General features: G+C 40.8%; 1 protein-coding gene and 1 pseudogene across 1 annotated transcript; both read left to right on the forward strand.

Annotated features, from left to right (window-relative positions):
• Positions 1-457: 457 nt before the first annotated feature.
• Positions 458-1,578, forward strand: LOC146659643 (uncharacterized; annotated as a pseudogene).
• A 12,834-nt stretch (positions 1,579-14,412) lies between these two features.
• On the forward strand, positions 14,413-16,746 carry LOC146659644 (uncharacterized). The gene is made up of 4 exons (XM_085421912.1): positions 14,413-15,145; positions 15,629-15,826; positions 16,007-16,217; positions 16,485-16,746. The coding sequence occupies exons 1-4, from the start codon at positions 14,413-14,415 to the stop codon at positions 16,744-16,746; spliced, it is 1,404 nt and encodes a 467-aa protein (XP_085278038.1).
• The last annotated feature ends 1,567 nt before the right edge of the window (positions 16,747-18,313 follow it).

The following is an 18,313-nucleotide window of genomic DNA, read 5'->3' on the forward strand; positions in this document are numbered from 1 at the left end:
TGTGGTGCACAAAGTCCTGAACTCCTTAGGTCAACACAGCTACGCAAACATGTTGCAACTTTGTCTGTGTCCGAATTCAGGGGAAGGATGCTTAAAATGCCATATTTGGATGCAATGAGGTCACAGCGACTTGGCGAAAGCTGTCCGAATTCAAAGAGCACTCAAAATGTGGCGACAAATGCGTCCTACCTCTCTGCGAATTTGAAGGTTAGTCGTGTCTGAAACCAGGGAAAGGATACGCCAATGCCACATTTGGAGGCAATGACGTCACAGCGACGTGACGAAGGCTGTCCGAATCCAAAGAGTACTCAAAATGTGGCGACAAATGCGTCCTACTTTGCCCTGAATTCTAAGGATGGGTCCGATGTATCCTTCATTTCCTACTATATCCCAGGAGTCATTGCGGGCCACCTGCCGCATAAATTCCGAACCAGTAGAAGGATTTTGGATCGGAACAATGGCGGGCGAACCGGGCGTGACAGTGGGAGAGGAATCCGCATTCAAATGTAAGTACTTGAAAATCTGGTGTTACAAAAGTGAAAACCCCATAGCGGTTCTGTTGGTAGTCTCTGGGCATATGCCTGTGTTTAGCTTATAATCCATAGAATCCCCGTGATAGATTACACGTGAACTAGTATGGTGGCCCCAGCAGTTTGTCATGCATTGCCACTCACATACAGCTACGTTATATCTTGCTAATTAATCGGTCTGTGATACGTTGCAGGGAACAAAGAGCAAACAACTCTCCTCATCAGATTGCAACCACCTCTTCACTGGGGTGAAGAATACTGCCACTGTTGCATGGAGGTACAAGAACAAATCAATTCACACCCATATATGAGTGTAATTTCATGAACCCTCATGCTGCACAGAACCTGTGATGTCCATTCGGTATCACTCTGGCGTGCTGATGTGCAAACATTCGGATGTGGGGATCAACATAGTTGCAAAGGTTTCTGTCTGCTCTTATTTTTCAGGTGTGATCAGGACTATACTGGAGAAGATGGGCTTGCAGGGGACAGTCACCCCCTTGCAGGCAGGGAAAAAGTGGGATAACCTCAAGACAAAATACAAAGTATGTTCTTCTCAAGCAGATAAGTCACGAGGACACAAGTTAGTAAATGTACACCTGCTAAGAAGTGTTGTGGTGTTATCATGTGTTAACTGTCGTGTTTTTATTTCCCCTGCCTTTAGGACTGCAAGTATCCAGGGTCAGGCGAGGGTGTAAGTGGGAAGCCCACTGCTGCCACTTGGCCCTGGTATGCGCTCATGGACGAAGTAATAGGATAGAGGCCGTCCATCAGGCCCCCTTTCCTACTGTCCACTCTCCCTGAGGACACTCCAGGGCCAAGTTCAGCAGTGGGTGACCAGAACGTAGCAGAATCTGACACTGATGAGGGAGACAGTCAGCCACGGACAACAGCAAGGAAGAGGAAATGGGATCGGGATGACGAGCTGCTCAACCTCATCAGGGAGGACATGCAGCAACAAAGGGAGGCAGAGGAGAGAAGGGCGCAGGAGAGCAAGGAGCGAAGGGACAGACTTTTTTCAATCCTGGAACGTCTGATCCCAAAATGACTGCTGCGCCCCTCTAATTTTCTTTGACAGTTCTGTGACATTTGTGTGTTGAGATGATTTTCCAGGCACCAGACACCTTCTATTTCCTGCATTGCAGACACTTTCCTTTAAATCATTTGGTGACATTGTGCCCTTTGTGTTGGACGTTACAAGTCTTATTTTCGCAATAAATGGAATCAAACAGTAATAGTCACTGAATCCATTTAATCAACAGGTATTGACATGATGCCAAGTCATAATTACAAATAAAGAGAGTACATATCAGCAACAACAAAAACAACAACAAAAACAAATGTGCAATGCATAAGCAGCATTTGAAGACTACAATGTTTGCAGCTATGTACATGTGTCCACACGAGATTAACCTGAGTATCCTGTTCCCGGACCATTTCTGTCACAACTCCAATACATGCCAGGAAGTCCCTGGCAGTGTTGCTGGATCTGCTGAAGATAGATCAGACATGGATGGGGTGCTGCAACTGTGTCCTGCGGTTTGTCTCATCTAGTCGGCAAGTGGAGAATCACATAGGGTGGTCTGCAAAGAGAGCTTAAGGATGCATCCTCCCACTGTCCACTGCAACGTCCATCCACAGGTTTGCAGGGCTGGCTCTATCGACGGCTGCTGCACCACTAAGATGTCAGAGATATGCAAGCAGGAGTGCCATGAAGTGTACTTCATAAACACTGAAAGGTGGTGGATTGGCCAGATGCTGGGAGGTGTGTAAAAATAACTCAATTGCTTGCTAATGTTACTGAATCCAGAGATTCAGTAACATTAGCAAGTGGTGGAGGCCAGCAGATGTAACACGCTGGCAGGTGGATGACGGAAAGGCAGGAGGAGCAGAGACCCGAGGCGGTGAACTGAACTTCAGGTAAGAAGTTATGACCTGCAGTCTATCTGGGTCAGATATAAACCAAGTTTAGGTGGAGTTTATTTTCGTTATGCTGACTTTTTACAGTCAGTTACAATAACTCGTACTGTGTACTAGCTAGCATGACGGAGTTTCTTTTTTTTTTTCTCTCTCTTTTTTTTTTTCTTCATTTCATTCTAATTCCATTCTTTTTATTGAAATTCCGTTGTTTTCATTCAAATGATTTTGTTTTCATTCTAATTCTACTCTTTTTATTCAAATTCTGTTGTTTTCGTTCAAATTCTGTTGTTTTCATTCAAATTCCGTTGTTTTCATTCTAATTCCATTGTTTTCATTCAAACTCTGTTCTGTACATTCTAATTATGTTGTTTTCATTCTAATTCTGTTGTTTGTTTTAAACTTCCATTGTTTTCATTCAAATTCTGTTGCTTTCGTTCAACTTCCATTGTTTTCATTCATATTCTGTTCTGTTCATTCTAATTCCGTTGTTTTCATTCAAATTATTTTCATTTCATTCTTTTTTTCTTTCTTTTTTTTTTTGGCCTGTCCCGTTTGGCTCTTTTGCCATCAGAATTGTTGTCTAAAGGCAAAGAAAGATGCCCAACGGATTTACTTTACCAAATTGACCATCCCAGCCTTGCCGTAATGGTCCATTTGATTTACCTTTTATTGTTTATTTTATTTTCACTTACTGAATACAGGACAGACCTGACTCGGGGAAAGAAGGGGAGAAAGAAAGAGGGAAAGAGAAACAGCTGAGAAGAGGGACGGGGGAGAAGGGCAAAAGACAAAAACCAACAGAACGGGCAGAGAAAAACAAAAAAGAAAAAAAAATGCATATATCGATCACCTGGATCACCTGTTGAGAAAGAAAAAAGAAAACAAGCAGAAGAGAACAAGAGTAATAGAATAAACAACATCACAATGATATATGGGAATATGACAGTAAATACTAAATATTAAACATTATTGTGCAGCACATAAGATCAACAGCACACAGTGTGCTTTGAGGTAGGAGCCAAAAAGGGTGTAGTTTGTGGGTGTGATCACCTGTGTGTACACCTGTGAGCATGGACGTGCTTGTTTTTTTAAAAGGTACCTTCATGTAATGATCTGCTAGAGGATGGGGGGGGGGGCACAGCCCCGTCCTCCAGGGCATGAAGCAGGTATGGAGGAGATCAAAACTCCAGACATCCAGAGGCCCCCAGAACACAAGAGACCAAGGAAGACTAACAGAGGGGCAGCCGCGCCACTGTCCCAGAAAGAGCTGAGGAGAGTCCCAGATGAGGGCTCACCCAGCAGCCGCGGAGCAGAAGCCAGGGGGAGTTGCAGTGACGTGCCCATGGGCTCCGCCGGCAGCCAGCTGTGCCTGAGTGACCGAGCCCCAGGCCAAGAGGCCGGGGGCACCCCACCTCCGAATGACGGAGCATGACGGAGTTTCTATATTGCTGGGCGGGTGCTATGATATTATTGATGTTGAACTTGTTTTATCTTATTTTATTTGTAAGGTTAGTTATTAGAGTTTCCAACCATCCGGTAAAAAAAGGGACTCGTCTCGTATTCAGAGAAAATATTGCGCATTTTGTATTGAGGTGAAAAGGAACGCAGTTTGTCCCGGACTTCAGCTACAATGAAAAAGACAAAGTTGGAGTTATTCTGTCTTTGCTGCACAGCTGCCTCTTCTTCTCTCATTCTCTCCCCCTCCCTCCTGTTTCTACTTCAATCATGAAACTGAGCAATGATCAGCTGATCGGCTTTTCTCTCTTGTTTGTTTATCAGCGGAGAAAACTCAGAGTGAAAAACGATACTCAGGGTTGAGTAACCCCGAACTGTCCAACTCGGAATATTCGGTTTCAGAAAGGCTGATAACAATTAGTTCAATCAACGCGGAGTTGCTTTAACCCCAAATTAAGCACGCGCACGAGGATACATAAAGGATACATGGAGACGGAGGGAAAAAAGGCGCGGTCAATGTATTTTACAGCGCTTGAGGCCGAAATTCTGATGGCAGCATATGCCGATAACATGCAAATTTTGCGGAAAAAAAGTAACACAGCCTCAGCTGCAAAAGAAAGGGAGCATGCATGGCAAAACATAGCCGACAGAGTCAATGCGTGAGTGTTAATTTAAACATTGATCTAGGGATTTCCACCCATTTAACACGTTATTTTATTATATTTTATTTTGTTTTGTATTTTATACATTTTATTTTGTGATGTGATGTGAGCGCAGGTGCAACCCAACAGGCCCCAAACGTTCCTGGCAGCAAGTAAAAATGAAATATAAAAATATAGTCCAAACAGGTAAGGTGTAATTGTATTATGAGCCATAGTGCTTGGTCTGTTTGTCCGATGTAAATCAATTGCAGTTAGAGGCTACATTAATTTTCTTTCTGTAAGCACTTATTGAAATTATCTGAGCACATTACAAGTACATATTTGCTTACTCTGTATGCTCAAATGTGACCCGTTATAGCCAACAGAAAAAAAAGCGGAGGCCCGAAAAACAGGTGGGGGTCCTCCACCACCACCACTCACAGAGGCTGAGCAGTTGGCTTCCACATTTGTGATAATGTTGGCAGCATCACATATGATCTTCACAGTGCAGAGAACACAAATTAGCATCCATTACTATAATGAAATGATTTGTTAGTTTGAAATGCTACAGGGAACTATGTACCTGTACATGAATGCTGTGGAAAGACTTCCTGTTCACATAGTGTCAGAGTATTTTTGTTTTTAAAGGTTTTATTATTCATATAATAATCAACTAAGAGTGTTTATATTTCTCTTCTGTACTCAACCAGCTGTATATTTTAATTGCTTGCTCCCTACTTTATAACGGAAACTGTTTGCTTTCACATAATCACTCTTTTGCCTTCACATTGTCACTGTTTGCCTTCACACTAGCAGGAAACCGCCACCCACGAGTAAGAAACAACCTTGTAGAAAATAGTGATGGGTCGTTCGCGAACGAAATGGCTCTTAGAGCCGGCTCTTTGACGTGAACGACGCGATCCGTCACGTGGTTTTTTTTTGTTTTTGTTTTTTTTCCTTTCTCTCAGCCTCTCTCTCGCACTTTTTTTCCGCTTCACTCTGCACGCGAGCCTTGTGCTTTACGCTGGGCAGAGGGGGGAGGGGCGGTAGTTACACTCAGTAGCACAGGAACAGAGCCAGAGAGAGAGAAAGAGAGGCAGGGACAACAACATTAGAAAGGTATAGTAATCATCCACAACTATTTTCGGTTGCAGATGATAAAGGATTGAGAAAGTTTATTTATGCAGGTCCATATGACAGAGAATATGCATGTTCTTTTAGTTTTCATATTATAATTTATATTTAATTGTGTTGTGGTTTGCAGTGTTTTGTGTTCTTTTCACTTTAAATTTGTGAAAGGAAAAAGCTGAAAATGTAAATAGTTAAAACTTGAAATGTGAATAGTTGATTTTTGTATTAGATGATTTATTTATTACATTTTATGTGGAGTGAATAAATAAAAGTATATTTACGGTGGCCCCTAGAAACAAAGCACATACAAACTTCAAATCACGTACGAACTCTGAAGCATGTACAAACTCCAAAACACGTAAAAACACGTACAAACTCCAAAACACGTAAAAACACGTACAAACTCCGAAGCACGTAAAAACTCAGAAGCATATAAAAACTCAGAAGCACATAAAAACTCAAAACACGTACAAAAGAACAACAGAAGTGCTCCAGGATGCTGGGCGCAGTGTTGAGCCTTTGTTATCTTGTGGCTACACAAGCCAGCAAGTACCAATGACCGGATTTGGTGTGTGGTAATAACAGGTAAATGAACTTTTTTTTTTAAATTATTTGAATATATATATATATATATATATATATATATATATATATATATATATATATATATATATATATATATATATGAGTGCCTGTGTATAAATACACAAACAATACACACATGCTTTCAATTGTGTCATTTAAGTGATCTAGTAGCTCTGCTTTGGAAGTTCAGTTCATGCTAGAAATGTGTTTTGGAGTTTGTACGTGTTTTGTCTCTAGGGGCCACCGCATATATTTATATATAAACATATATAAATAAAACCACTTGTTTTTACGTTAGTAATTCCTTTTGTGCATAATTTTATATTATTGTTAATAATAAATTAATTAAAGCAACAAAACAACCTGAAGAGCCGGTTCGGAGCCGAAAGAGCCGGCTCTTTTTAGTGAGCCGAACCGAAAGAGCCGGTTCTCTAAAAAGAGCCGGAAATCCCATCACTAGTAGAAAACACAAAGTTTTTGAGAAACCACACCTGCGTTCTTGACAAGATAAGGATGATATTTCCTTTTTTGTATGCTTCATGATGTGTATAAATAAAGCCAGACTGCACCAAGGAGGTGTGTGAGTCTCTCCCTGAGTCTCTCACCCGTGCACGTTTAAAACTGCTCTAAGTGTCTGAGTGATATTTCATTGCATCTGAGTACTTGTTAAAATAGAATATCTTTAACACATAGTCTCCTTCATTTACTGAAGGAGCAATGATTGGAATGTGAGTGCCATCTATACAGACAATCACGCCTGGGAACCGTGAACATAAATGTAAAATTTAAGTAGTAGTTCAAATATCACCACATCATGAATTAAGTTTCGTTCATCCTGATACTTGCAATTTTGTGGCATCCCTCTTTGATGAATCTTGTGGGTCTATGACCGGGGAACACCACAAACGAGTACAGGAGACGTTTCAGTGCAACTGTAACATTCCTGACTGCCCGACAGACGGAAACAGCCTTGGAAACGTGCTCAGCGTCACCAATATTATACAGAAAGCTCCCGTTTGCAAAAAACCGAAGTGCAATACAAATAATATGTACAGAACTGAGAGAATGTCCGCGATGTGTCACATGAGCAGTATTAGGCCTGAGGAGGTTATTCAAATAAATTATAGATTGTGCTGAAAAACGGTAACGTTCACACAGGAAATCATCAGGAAATGATAAAATGTCCGAACGCGCTCTAATCACTCTCTCCCGGCGGAGAGCTCTGCGGAGAATTTGGGCTTCAACATCTACTGGCTCTTCAAGGAAGGGGCAGGCCATGTCTGACACTTCCTACAGTCAGGTTTCCGACAAAGAGGCGGAGAAGGTCAGGGTTAGTTGAAGTAAACCTGCTAGGGGGTAGGTTAGCTTCACGGAGTGTGTCGTCATAGTAACTCACTCAGAATTAATCTAAACTCGCTTTGTGAAACCGAAAACCCAGAGTTTTCGTTAACTCAGGGTATACTTACTCAGAGTTTGCACTAAACCGGCTTCCTGAAATAGGGCCCAGGAGATGTCCTTACTGAATCATCAGAGCTGAACAGGTGATGGAGAAACAGGTTTACCTTTTAGGTGACATGAATGAGTTGAAGGGAAGTTATAAACTGTTTCTGAGAGAGAAATAACACCAGGATCCTTTTCTAGGTAGCTGACAGCTGGTAACTGTGCAGGGGCAGATCTAGCAAAGTTTTGCCAGGGGGGCAGGTAGGGCATTAACAGGGAGAGGGGAACACAAAGATATACTTTTCTTTCTTATTCTCATGTCTCGCTTTTAACAAATAGTTATCTGAATCTTACAGCAAACGTTTTCATCTGATGTAAAATGTATAGAAATCCATTACTGTACATAGTAATTTTTTTTAGGGTCCCATCATATTTTCTTCAGAAGTAGCTAAGTACTGTATATGATGCCAGTATTTTCCCACATTTTCTAGATACTGTACCAGTACTGTGTGTAAAATGCCATCAAAAAGTCAATTAAGTTGTATTCTTTCTCACCTGTCTTTCTGTCTCCTTTCACTTTTTAAAGGTTGCCATGTTAGAAAAAATATTTTGCCCTGCCATACTGTTTATTGATGTGGCAAATGAATGGTTTATGAAAATATATCTAAATCTGTCATCAGTAATGATCACGTCTCACCTCTAGTCTTCTCTGTCTTAATTTCAGGTTTTCACCCTGTGTTGTAGATAGTTCAGGAGGTTAACTCGACCAAGCAGTCTACTTTCGGGTACTGTTTAGGATGGTGTAGGTTTAAGTTTATTAGATTGATACATATATACCAACAAGACAGTGTACATCACTGTGACAACAGCGTTTGTTTTCATTCAAAGGCTTTATGGTTTTTCCTATAGTACCTGGTGGGCTGGTCTCTAGTCTAAATGCCCGGGCCGATTTTTGGCCCAGTCCAGCCCTGAATACATCTAACTTAGAACATGAATTTATTTTAGGTCTTTGTAGTTATTGGCCTACTTGGTGAAAACCCTGCACAATACTTTATTATTATTATTATTATTATTTAATTTGAAGATTTATCTGACCTATTCACCATGGTCATGAAGTCCTGTTAACTTGTGGAAAAACAAACTGAGCATTTAAACCGAACTGATTTTCTAATATATATTGGAAGAAAATTGGAGAGGGATAAATATGCCCCAGCACTGATAAGTGAAATTTCAATAGCAAGTTGTTGTTAATGAAAAGGAGAGAGAGAGAGAGAGAGAGAGAGAGAGAGAGAGAGAGAGAGAGAGAGAGAGAGAGAGAGAGAGGATAAAAAGCCGTTCAGGGTGCTGGATAGTTTCTGACCTCCAGGCATTTTTATGACAAGCCTGATAAAGATATTAATTGCTCTGACAATGTATGTGCAACATTTTCTTTAGATTGGTTCATTTGGTCTTTATCTCACCGTTCTTGACTTGCCCACCCTAACGTAACGTAATATAATGATTGGACACTGGGAAAATAACCTGTTAGAAAACAGCGGAATCTTGCAGGATGTTAAACTTAAAGCAGACTTGCATGTAAAACATTGATTTTAGCCACATCACAAAAAACTCAAAGCCTGTTATTGCATTACATTCTGTTAGGTTCAGAAATTAAATCTAAAAAAAAAAACTGTTAGTGTGACACTCTGTTGTTTATGTAAGAAGTCTCTTTGTGTGTCTGTTTCCTTTGTTTCCCTCTTTTATGGTTTTTCTGCTCCACCCTCATTAGTGTGACAACTACAGGTGACACTAATGAGGGTCGAGCTGTTGAAGGTGTTAAAGGTTGTTAACGATTGTTTTCACCTTTCACGGTTGTTTTCATGTGTCCAATCACTGGTGCATATGGTCTCCACCTTATCATTTATCACTCTGTTCTCCTTGTGCATGTTTACCCATGTTTTTATTTTTATCAACTCTTTGCATTTTGTATATTTTTTCAAGTTACTTTCGTCACTAAATACTTTATTTGCATTGCTTAGGAATTCTTACAATACACAAGAATGAAAGTTTTTAGGAGTCTTTAGAAAAACTAATTGGAAAGGAAATCGAAGAGTTGCATTTTCTGGTATTTATGTGTCCATTGCAGAGAGTAAGTCCACATAATGACCAGCTTTTCTCTCCTGGCTTGTCTCACAGCTGATTCACATTCTAAAAATCAGCAGTGTCTACTCTCATGTTGATGTACAGTAACACAGTGATATGAGGACAGCTTACCTCACTGTTACGCTTCTTGGCCAGCTTCACTTCTTCAGCTTAAAATAGATCCGACGGAGCTCAGCTGCACTCAAACAAAATGAATAAAAATGACCAAACTAGAGTTAAAGTGTTGATTTTTGATTATGCTGATGCAAACTGCTCATCACTTCTTTGATAAAACAACAAAAAACAAAGTTTTTACAAACATTACATATTCACTTTTAAAAAGTTGATATGACTTATCATCAATGATTGATTCAACATTATGCACGAGTTTATTCTTTGTGTTTCAAAGTCTTTGGGCATCTTCATGTGACAAATCTATTTTGGTGCATTGAGCCAGTAGAGATTTGAATTAAGCTAAATTTATGCTGTAAGATTTTTTCATATAGAATATATTTTTTGTTGCCCCCAAAAACATTTTAACAAACTGACTGTGATTAAGATTTTAATAATAAAAGATAATATTACAATTATTTTAACCATTTTGTTTCATTTAAACTAAAATTTGTTTTCAGGTATTTTTTCAGGTAACTGATTAATTTTCTAGTAGACCGATCATTCACGCTTAAGAGGATAGAATTGCCCATAAATACTGATTCTGAGCCACAAGTGATTTTTATTAAATAACACTTAAATACATTTGATTTTTTTCTGACTCTGGTGCTGCTTCTTTAATAGTTTCCTTTAAGTGGCACCTATGTTTTCCCATAGTTTTTCCCACTCTCACATGCACTTCTGTCCTTTAATGTGTAGAACAGTGTGTAGCTTTTTTGCATGTCTGAAAACGGCTGACTGGTTTAGACCAGGCATGAACTTTAACCCCTCTTTTGAGGTCTTTAGCTACAGAGAGCTGTTGAGACTCGTTGACCCAGCCAGCCCTGAGACGAATACATGTAGATTGCAAACAGCAGATAAAGGTTATGCAGGTTTTGTTTAATTCACAGTTGTACGACGCCCTCTCGTCCCTGCTTTCTCTGTTTCTTTGTTATGCTAGTGCATCATTAAAAAGATGTTTGCAGTGGTTTTGGTGGGAGAAAGTGGTCGATACTTCTGTTAAAACCATCTCACATTCTCCCGTCATTTACTTTTTTCTAACTGGCTCTGCGGGGGAGAATCAGTTTTCAGTTAGATGTGTGTTATAATGTTAAACTGTTATTTTGTTATTATCTTATTTGTAATACTTTTGTATGGTTTCATGGGGGAAATTAATTAGAGAGCATTAAGCTTGTTATCGTATTTCTATTTAGAACTTTTATTCACTGTTGAATGAAAATCCTCCAGACCTGTACAAAATGATCACAGAGTCCCCTCAGCTGAAATTTACTGACATACTCTACATAAAATATTTGGCACAAATTTTATGCATGTATTAACTGTGATAGGAAACGTGAAGATCTTTATTGCCATTCTTCAGTCTGTAGAAACGATCCTCTAGCTCTGTAGTAGGTTATTTGTTTATGCACTTTAACTGTATCAAAAACAGTCAAATCAAAGTAAGAACTGATCTAATCTTTAGATGATGATGATGATAAATTTCTTCCAAATCCATTTGTAGCAGCTAGAGCGGGGATGTTCAACTAGATTCCCCGAGAGCTACTGTCCTGCAGCTTTTAGACGCATCCCTACTCCAACACAGCTGAATCAGATGTGCTTCAGCGTGCCATCAAGTTTGGCAAAGGCTTGATAACAAGCTAGCATTTGATTCAGGTGTGTAGCTCTCGAGGACTGGAGTTGAACACCCCCGCTCTAGCTGCTCCAAAAGGATTTGGAAGAAATTAATCATCATCTAAAGATTAGATCAGTTTTTTTTTTTTTTTGGCCTGTCCCGTTTGGCTCTTTTGCCATCAGAATTGTTGTCTAAAGGCAAAGAAAGATGCCCAACAGATTTACTTTACCAAACTGACCATCCCAGCCTTGCCGTAATGGTCCATTTGATTCACCTTTTATTGTTTATTTTATTTTCACTTACTGAATACGGGACAGACTTGACTGGGGGAAAGAAGGGGAGAAAGAAAGAGGGAAAGAGAAACAGCTGAGAAGAGGGACGGGGGAGAAGGGCACAAGACAAAAACCAACAGAACGGGCAGAGAAAAAAATGCATATATCAATCACCTGGATCACCTGCTGAGAAAGAAAAAAGAAAGCAAGCAGAAGAGAACAAGAGTAATAGAATAAACAACATCACAATGATATATGGGAATATGACAGTAAATACTAAATGTTAAACATTATTGTGCAGCACATAAGATCAACAGAACACAGTGTGCTTTGAGGTAGGAGCCAAAAAGGGTGTAGTTTGTGGGTGTGATCACCCGTGTGTACACCTGTGAGCATGGACGCGCTTGTTTTTTGTTTTTTTAAAAGGTTCCTTCATGTAATAATCTGCTAGAGGGTGTGGGGGGGCCACAGCCCCGTCCTCCAGGGCGTGAAGCAGGTGTGGAGGAGATCAAAACTCCAGACATCCAGAGGCCCCCAGAACACAAGAGACCAAGGAAGACCAACAGAGGGCCAGCTGCGCCACTGTCCCGGAAAGAGCTGAGGAGAGTCCCAGATGAGGGCTCACTCAGCAGCCGCGGAGCAGAAGCCAGGGGGAGTTGCAGTGACGCGCCCGTGAGCTCCGCCGGCAGCCAGCTGCGCCTGAGTGACCGAGCCCCAGGCCGAGAGGCCGGGGGCACCCCACCTCCGAAGTGGCCCGAGCGAGCCCCAGGCTCCAGGCCCCGATAAGCGGCCGCCAAGGAGTGAGCCGGTGTGTACCCGGACGCCCATCCCCGGACACAAAGAACCACCAACGCACCGATTAGATCAGTTCTTACTTTAATTGGACTGTTTTTGTAAGTGATCATGGATAAAGTTAAAGTGCATAAAAAAAATAACCTACTACAGAGTAGTCACACGTTTATGTGGCTCCATGCAGATTTTGGGCTGCTGAAAATAACATGCTAAAAACAGATTTTTGCTGGCCTCTGAGTTAGCTGATATACAGTGATGGACTGCAGATAAGATCTGTGTAACTCTGATGTGATTACAAAACCTTTGGTGCTGTAGAACATTCAGTTATTACAAGCTTGAAATAAACTCTTTTAAATGAAACATTGAAAATATTCTTTACTTTGATTTACATTTAGCTAAGAAAAAGGGACAAAAATGGGTGGCGCAGTGTGACTGGTGTTGTTTTCTAAGTGTGCTAGTTTAGACGTTTTACACAGGAATTCTGCATGAACACATGCAACAGCAATATGTCATGGTGAGCTTTCAGATGCATATGAGAAAGAGAAGGGACATGAAATTAGTGGGTGTAAGTGATGTGATCAAGCAGTCTGGAACACAACAATGGAGTGATGAGCTTCAGCCTCAAGTAAATGGTAAATGGCCTGCATTTGTATAGCGCTTTTCTAGTCCTTAAGGACCCCAAAGCGCTTTACACTACATTCAGTCATTCACCCATTCACACACACATTCACACACTGGCGATAGCAAGCTACATTGTAGCCACAGCTGTCCTGAGGCGCACTGACAGAGGCGAGGCTGCTGGACACAGGCGCCACCGGGCCCTCTGACCACCACCAGTGGTCTGTATCAAAAACATGGGGTTAGTATCTTCCCAAGGATATTTGGCATGCAGCCAGGAGGCAGCCTGGGATCGAACAACCGACCTTCTGATTAGTGGCTGACCTGCTCTGCCACCTGAGCTCAAGCACCTTTGATTGACCTATCGAGAGTTTTTGAGGTGTAAAAGGAGTCGTTGACACACCCCACTTGACTGATGTCAACAGCAGACAAATAGGAGGATATACAGGGATTATTTTATTGACAAAGTCATATGTTAATTAAGTACCAGCAAGCTTTTTAAGGGTCACAGACCAGGGATGGTCACTCTGCTTTGGCCCAGTGTGTGTGCAGGCTGGAAGAGCTTCTTCATCACTTTTCAGAAACTCCTGCAAGGTAAGGATTATTCTCTGCCACAAACTATAATTTGCTGTGTAGTTCAAGTTTACCTGTTGTAGCATCTCTGCTGGTTAGATGTACTGCAATGCTGTTTTCGTCAAGTTAAGCATTTAAAGTATGGATAGATCTTTACTGACCTGTTTTAAGTAATTTTGGGAGTGAAAGTGGTTTTTCTGTTAAAACACATCTCAGATTATCCTTCATTTGTTTCTTTTTGGCTGGCTGTAGGGAATTAACGTGTGCATGAAATGCTTTGTGAAAATAATCTAGGATTGTAATAATAATATGACTTTTTATATCCACGTTTCATGAAGCCAGACTGAGTCAGAGATTAATTTATTTGTTTGGAGATGAATACAAGGAGGCCTTGTTTTCAGTGACTCACAGGCACAAGCAAATTTCACCTCAACAAGCTTCTTTAAATTCACATTTCAGCGAATCAGTGTGATTACTCAGGGACAAAGGACTATTAATTGTAGGTCTGCTGCCTCTGCATTGGTTGAATTTGTGTAAGGAATTGAAGTGCAATGGCTCAAACAGTCAACATGAAGGTCCAGGAGCTACCATATCTGCCACCTGAAGTTTGGGTTTTGGTGTTCGGCTACTTGAACACTGAGGAAAAGCACACAGCCCGCCTCTGCTGCAGACACTTCAGAGATCTCATCGACCACCCGTCCCTGTGGAAGGATTATACAGCAGGACTCTCCAACTTTCCCCGCTACACATCTGGATTCTGGGACACCGTGCAGTGCCGTGGGGTCAGCCGTGCCACAGTGCGACATTTACGACCCAAAGATTGGAAAATCCTCAGCAAGTCCCTCCCATCGCTCAACACCATTGTCTGTGTGAGGGAACGGCGATATTACAAGATGAAATACTTAGACAACCTGTGTGAATTCCCCAACCTGACGAGTCTTGGGGTACGAAACGCCACCTGGGTTGGGCCGTTCGTGGTGCAGTGTCAGAGTCAGCAACTAGTCGAGCGGTTGACTCACCTCAGCGTCTGCAACATTCAGATGTCCTGCGACGACACTGTGGCGTTCATCAATAGCGTGTCACACTTGGTTAACCTGGAGTACTTGCTGTTCCACCAGCAGGAAAGTGAAAGGCTTGAGAGGATGAGGCCAGTGCCCTCTTGCATCTTCCACAACCTGCTGCTAAGCCTGAAGAAACTCAAACACTTATCCTGGGGAATGAAAGGGGAGCCACCAGTGCCACTGCCCAACAACTACTTCTACCCACTGGACCCAGAAAACCCAGGTAAGCCAGTCTCCTGATTATATTTTACACTTGCAAGCATCAGAACCAATACAGTCACTTTTTACACCTTTGACAAGAGCTTTTCATCAAGAAAATACAATATTTTCTTGACATTATGCCTTAATATTGGAACAAAACCCATCATATTGAAGTCAGTTGAGCTGCACACATGCTGCATTATTATATATATTTCACCTCTGTAATATTCTTGATGTTTATAATTGAGCGATTTGTATATATTAGTGCTATTTCTTGTAATATATTGTATTATTTAATTGGTTTAGTCTATTACTGTTACTATCTTGGACCAACTGTCTAAGCCACATAATTTCCTTAGGAATTATTATTCTGATTACATTCATAAATACATATTATTCTGATTAGTATTGTGAGCACACAGCCTGTTGTGCAGTATTGTGTGACTATGCTAAACTTAACTGACAGAGACTAAATGTTTAACTAACCACCTCTTTTATCCTGTAGGAGAGTACGGCGGCCCAGAACTGATCTCTTTGGAGTTAGTCAATTACACAGAAATCATCCTGTCGGAGGATGCGCTGAGGGGTCTGACTTCACTCAAGTCGCTTGCTGTCCACTACAGGTACCCCTGGGATGGTCTCCAGTGCAACCTCTATTCCTGGCTCAGTCATCTGCAACAGCTGGAATCACTCTCAATCATTGGTGAGTCAAAACATGCATTTAATCTTTGTATTGTGTGTGTAAGTGTGTGTAGTAAGCAAAAATCTGTTGTCTTGCATGCATCCTTTTGTTTGTTTGTTTGTTTTTTTAAGTGAAGCTGTGTGAAGCTCCAGGCCAAAACTGTTTTCTGTAACTTCTGTCCTGTCGTTTCTTTCCTTATAGGAGGGAATTTTCTTGCCTCTTATACGGAAGACCTTCCATCCCAGGTGACCAGTCTGACACTGCGAACATCCATATGCGCATGCCAGATGAGCTCCATTGCATCTCAACTCCAGCGACTTGAGCATCTGGACATAGATAAGAACCGCTTTGCTGACAGTCTCTGCAAACGGCTTCCTACACTGTTTCCTCAACTCAAGACTCTTAGGATACGGTATGCCCAGCAGATTTTTATTTTTTATTACTATTACAAAGTAAAAGTTCCATTTGATGGTTTATGTGTGACCTGCAGCATCAAATCATCTCACTTGAAAAAAGTGTCGTCATTTACATTTTGCTGCAAATGAAGCTTTTCTCTGTCTTGATTTCTTAAGTACAACTGAAACACTACAGAAAATCGTCTCAACAATTTCCCATTATGGGTCTATCGTTGCCAACACGCAACTAGAGCTGACGTTTTTTCCTGTCTTGTCTTCTGTAGCTTCCACCGTGAGGAACCAACAAGAGACCTGCTGTTCCTCAACAAGCTGCGACACCTGGAGCGACTGGAGCTGATCAAGAGACAGACATACATTCTTATAAGTGACGAAAACAAAACTTGGCCCAGTCCATCTGTGGAGGGACTGATCAAGGAGCTGCAGGAGATCTCCAGGAACAGGTTCAGCATCATGACCACAATGCCCGAAAGGGACGTTTTGCAAGAATGCGACTGCATTTGGGAAAGAGTGGAAACACGATTCTAACCCTGAGCAGTGCAAAGTGAACTATACAAACAAAAATTATATTATTATACAGTTTTCCTCCAGTGCCTCATGTGACTTTCATGTAGATGCAGCAGGTCCTCAGTTCTGTAACTGTCAGTAACCCAAGGACTCACAATGCATGCAACACCACCTTTAAAATAAATGAAGGTCAGAGCAAGAAGTTTTGTTGCTGCAGAGAACTTTACACATAGTTAAAATGATGTGATGAAATATTCTACTGTTTTGTTTTGTTTTTTTAAAGGTTTGGTTCAACAATATTACGATGAGAAATTCTCTGGTTCTTTATGATTGTTTGAGTGTTTATGTTTGGTTTTTTTCGATCAAATAAACTAGTTTTCATAAAGAACTGTATTATTGTTTTTCTGTGAATTTAGTTTATTATTTCATTTAACAGCTTTCAAATCAAATACAGACCTTCAACTGATTGTATAGAAAGCCTCCCTTCTAAGAAGGATATTATCAGTGTCACGCTCATGTCTAGCTGTGGAAATTCAGTTCAGTTCAAAAAAAATTTTTTTCAGCAAAAAAAGACAGTAATACAGAGAAACCCAATCACAACAACCCTGTCATGTTCCAGGTGAGTGCTGTTTTTTTCCATTGTACCAGTGTTTCCACCTTGGGAAGAAGGCGTGTTGTCTACTCGGATTGGCAACACCTGTGTGTAATCAATGTCTACAGGGATTTAAGACCAGAGCTCACTTGAACACTTCAGAAGGTGGAAAGAGGCAGTGGCGGGCAACAGGGGAAGGTTGATACAAACCAAGGAAATTACAGACCTATAGCTTTAACATCGAGTATCTGTAAAATGATGGAGCAAATGATAAATCAAAGTGGGTTCAGAAGAGGGAGAAATTCAAGGGATCCGGTGTTGTGTTTGGAACACAAAGTCAGGAAAGCACAAATAAAGAGGGTCGTGGCAGTTTTTTTTTTTTTTTTTTTTTTTTTTTGGATATAGAAAAAGCCTATGACATGATGTGGAGAGAAGGCCTACTAATTAAAATCAGTTAATTGAGTGTGATGGGGTCAGGCAGAGATAAAGAGTATGTTCTCCCTGTCACAGTTTGATTTAGTTCTCTTTCGTTAAAGTTTTTATTGCACGGTCCTAGGGGCCGCTGGATCATCCAGATTTCTTCTTTGAGACTCCTGTTCAACTTCTCTGCTCCTCTTCTCCTTCCCTCGATGGTCCTCTTTGGAATATACTGTAGTCGATCCCTTATGACTGACTGGTTCTTGTATTAAATGATTGTGAAAATATTCAGCTTCTGAGCTAACGGGAAGAGTGGTAGATATAATAAAATATAAATTCTAATAAATTAACTAAAAACACTATATTAAAACAAGAAAGGCAGACAGATTCCTGCATTAAATTGTGGAGGGGATTTAGCCTCCACAAGACACTGAGTGCTTTTGTGCAGTAATCAACATAACCACACAATTCTTTGTAAACAAATTGTGTTTTATAAAAACTAACAATCTCTAAAGTGTACATGCAATATCAGTGCCAGAGGAAACTGTCTAGTCCATCTGATATCAATATTTCTTTTAT

This window comes from Rhamphochromis longiceps, linkage group LG11 (genome assembly GCF_057381845.1).
Source record: "Rhamphochromis longiceps isolate RC_006_pf linkage group LG11, R_longiceps_female_GT1.1, whole genome shotgun sequence".
Classification (NCBI taxonomy): domain Eukaryota; kingdom Metazoa; phylum Chordata; class Actinopteri; order Cichliformes; family Cichlidae; genus Rhamphochromis; species Rhamphochromis longiceps.

Excerpts from the sequence above, each read along its gene's own strand:
- LOC146659644 (XM_085421912.1), top strand. The coding sequence starts at position 14,413 with ATGGCTCAAACAGTCAACATGAAGGTCCAGGAGCTACCATATCTGCCA. Across the intron at positions 15,827-16,006 it reads GGAATCACTCTCAATCATTG|GAGGGAATTTTCTTGCCTCT; the intron begins GTGAGTCAAAAC and ends CTTTCCTTATAG. Across the intron at positions 16,218-16,484 it reads CTCAAGACTCTTAGGATACG|CTTCCACCGTGAGGAACCAA; the intron begins GTATGCCCAGCA and ends TGTCTTCTGTAG.